This window comes from Diaphorina citri, unplaced genomic scaffold, assembly GCF_000475195.1.
Source record: "Diaphorina citri unplaced genomic scaffold, Diaci psyllid genome assembly version 1.1 scaffold532, whole genome shotgun sequence".
Taxonomy (NCBI): domain Eukaryota; kingdom Metazoa; phylum Arthropoda; class Insecta; order Hemiptera; family Psyllidae; genus Diaphorina; species Diaphorina citri.
The window spans coordinates 36,194-39,506 of NW_007377966.1; the positions used below are offsets into that span (position 1 = coordinate 36,194).

The 3,313-nt window shown below is 40.9% G+C and overlaps 1 protein-coding gene across 1 annotated transcript; it reads right to left on the minus strand.

Moving 5' to 3' along the window:
* Positions 1 to 329: 329 nt before the first annotated feature.
* Positions 330 to 2,565, minus strand: LOC113467701 (intraflagellar transport protein 52 homolog). Its single transcript, XM_026824046.1, has 3 exons — positions 2,224 to 2,565; positions 1,149 to 1,248; positions 330 to 402 (listed from the first exon to the last, which is right to left on the minus strand). The coding sequence occupies exons 1-3, from the start codon at positions 2,438 to 2,440 to the stop codon at positions 330 to 332; spliced, it is 390 nt and encodes a 129-aa protein (XP_026679847.1). The 5' UTR covers positions 2,441 to 2,565.
* Positions 2,566 to 3,313: the final 748 nt, after the last annotated feature.

Consider the following 3,313-nt stretch of genomic DNA (forward strand, 5'->3'; position numbering starts at 1 on the left):
CGATTTCTCCAATATTGGCCATCATCATCATAAGTCAACAGCCATGAGGCTAGTTTGCAGTACCCATTCTTCTCACTAATATTGGCCGTATCAGTTAATAAATAAGACCGCACATTTAGTCCAGGAAACGAAGCCCGAAAATCAAGGTTTGTCAAAAACCGTTCGTTTCCTGGTCTAATTGTCCAGCGACTAGCGGTTATTCTTAAACTCGACAATGGCCGCCACAACAGCCCCCAGCACAGCACGCGGCCCTCCCGGCTTTACATTAACCACCCTCCCCGCCTCCTGTATATAATATTCCAAATCCGGCCGTTATAGCTTGGTTTGAGTTAGATCTCTACAAGAACATCACTCTGAGTTCCAGCATTCAGGAGAGTAATTCCTGGGAACAGGCTGTCTTTCCTGTAGTCAATGATGTTATTGTTAATCATATGGACATAAATACTACTCCAGAGGTTAACAAATTTGCTCTAAACCATGCTGACACAGATACCACTTCTAATGAGATGGATGAAGTCACTGCTAGACATACTGACACAAATAACACTTTTAGTAAGATAGGCAAAGTCCTTATCAACCATAAGAACACAAATACCGCTCTAAATGAGATTGACAAAGTCACTATGAACCATAATGAAACCAAACTCAATACTACTCCTAGTAGTATAAACAAATTTACCATTAGTCATATGGACACAAAAAGAGTTCCTAACGCAATGGATGAAATCAATGATACAGATATTAATATTACTGATAATCAGATGGACAAACTAATGCTAGCAGTGACATGCAGGAATGGTCTGCTCAATATGGAACTAAGTAGCCACTGTTCTGAGTCAAAGAACCAAACGGAACAAATATATCCTCCTGCAAAAGAACAACTTAAATTCAATGTACCCAATGAAAAGCTTGAATACAATGTACCCTGTGACGTTATTCAGGCTTGTCATTTGATAGGGGGACATGTGGAGCCCATTGTTGCCGATATAACAGAGCGACTTACTAACGTGAAAAATGTTCTGGACCTGTCAAGCTTTCCGCTGCTGGGTATTGAGTGCTTGAAGAGATTTGACAAGTGTAAGTTTATTATTAGGTATATAATATTTTTTGAGTTAAATGCGAAGTGCAAAATGACTGTGGAATAGGACCTAGCTAAGTGTGGAGATTGAGCGATTAGTAGACTACCTCCCTCGTCCAGGTAAGTCTTGAGACTGTTCAGTTCGGTGATAGTGAACTGTTCCCTGGGACCTGGAATGTACGTATACATATTGATAGAATAGAATCTGAATATATGTAACTTGTATACCTTGCCCGAAGAGGGGTAAAACGTCCCTTTACCCGCCAGCAAGACCTGATTGTACAGATGGTAATCCACACCTATAGGTACCAACCCCGGTTGTGGGCCTTTAGTTAGGTTGGAGGGTAGGGCGCCTGCTTTGTAAGCACAAGGTCGCGGCTTCAATACCCGCCTTGGGCTGACTTTATCTTAAACAGATATGGTTTGTTCTCGAAATTGCTGACTTTTTCCTATCCTCTCCTTCTTCTCTCTTCGACTTCGAGACGATAAGACTTCAGTAGTTACAGTTCCCTCCATCAAACCTCTTTGAAAATTCTCTTTCTCCCCCTCCACTTTCCCTAAAGTTGTATCCACACATAGTCGACTGAACCGTCTACACTGCCTAGATTCACCTCGTCGATCGACGGCCAGTCGACTATGTTTGGACACATCTTAACTCTATGCGGTCAGCAGTCAAACTGACCTGTAGATTCGTAGAAGCTCAACCCATCCTTTAGGGCTGTTTGCCTCTACACCTAAGTTTCGGGGTGGACTTTTTCTGTATGGATTCAAGCTGAATTTCCCTTGCTAAAGAAATGACAAAGGTTGAGTGCGAAGGGCATCCACTCATAAAATTTGTAGCCAAAACCAAATGACAGCTTGTAGCCAAAACCAAATGTCAGCCCAAAGCAATCACCCTCGTTAGGGCTGGTTGAGAGGCTGACGTATGAAGCTGAAAAAAANNNNTAAGGTTCGTTCTCGGAACGGCTGGCTTTCTCCTATCCTGTCTTCCTTCTCTGTTCGCTTTCGGGACGATAAGACCTTAGCAATATTCTTACCGTTTTTATTATTATTACTATTGTAGCCAAAACCAAATGTCAGCCCAAAGCAATCACCCTCGTTAGGGCTGGTTGAGAGGCTGACGTATGAAGCTGAAAAAAACTCACCTGTACATATGAACAAGCTGGCGGCTCTCAACAGCTCCGGCGTTATCATGTCCTTATTGACCATCACATTGGAGTAGGCGGCTTTGGTCTTCCTCTGGAAGATGCGGTAGTTATCGTTCACCTTGAACTTTTCATTTTTGGACGCGTTAAACACTATGGACTTGTCCATTTTGTCCATGGACCCATCACCGCCACCGGCCGGAGTTGACATTTTCATGATTCACTGATTCTACCGCTATATTTAGAATATTACACTTTCTTGATTCACTGATTCTACCGCTATATTTAGAATATTACACTTTCATGATTCACTGATTCTACCGCTATATTTAGAATATTACACTTTCATGATTTTAGAGTACCATGGATGCACTTACGATTTCACTAATCCTACCCTTTAGATGAACTTTTCGCGGATTTACCTATCTACAGGTACTAGATAACTCTCTTTTTGAGGACGCGGAAAGTAAGTAAGCAGGTACTCTCTTTTTTTAACTATAGCCTCTATCTTGGGTATCTTTCATGCAAGTTGTATCACTCAAATTTACGTAATGACCTGGTCAAAGCAGGAGATTCTAGGTAGGTACCTACCATTAATACTTGCACATAATAATAATTATGATACGCCTCACAATCGATATAGAACTCGCCACACAACTTTGGGAAAATAAACAACTTTCAAGTAGTAGATAGGTAGCTAGATGGATTTCTAAGGAGTTTTACTATTTTGTATTTTGAGGTAGCTAGATGAATTTCTAAGGATAAACTATTTTGATAAACCGAACAGCGAGACCGAATTTACTGAATGTTACAATATTACACAACAATGAAAAAATTGAAGGTTGCACGTCACTAGGGAAGCTTACATTGCAAGTCGTGCACATCTTCCCCTTGTTCTTACTGCTCTGAGGTGTTCCTTTATTCTGCACGAACGTATTTTCTTTCTGTATATCATCAGAGTCACAAGAGTTCTGTGTGAAATAAACGTAAGTTGGATGTGTATTTGAATGGAAAATGTTTGTATTCTTGGTAGTCATGGTAACAGAACAACAGAAGGTAATGTAAAACGTTACTCCCTCTCTACATTAGA

What these genes read in the sequence shown, in the direction of transcription:
- LOC113467701 (XM_026824046.1), bottom strand. Translation starts at nt 2,440, where the DNA reads ATGAAAATGTCAACTCCGGCCGGTGGCGGTGATGGGTCCATGGACAAA. An exon ending in CAGCTTGTTCATATGTACAG is followed by an intron (nt 1,249 to 2,223) that starts GTGAGTTTTTTT and finishes CGTACATTCCAG; the next exon opens with GTCCCAGGGAACAGTTCACT. An exon ending in CAATCTCCACACTTAGCTAG is followed by an intron (nt 403 to 1,148) that starts GTCCTATTCCAC and finishes CATTGACTACAG; the next exon opens with GAAAGACAGCCTGTTCCCAG.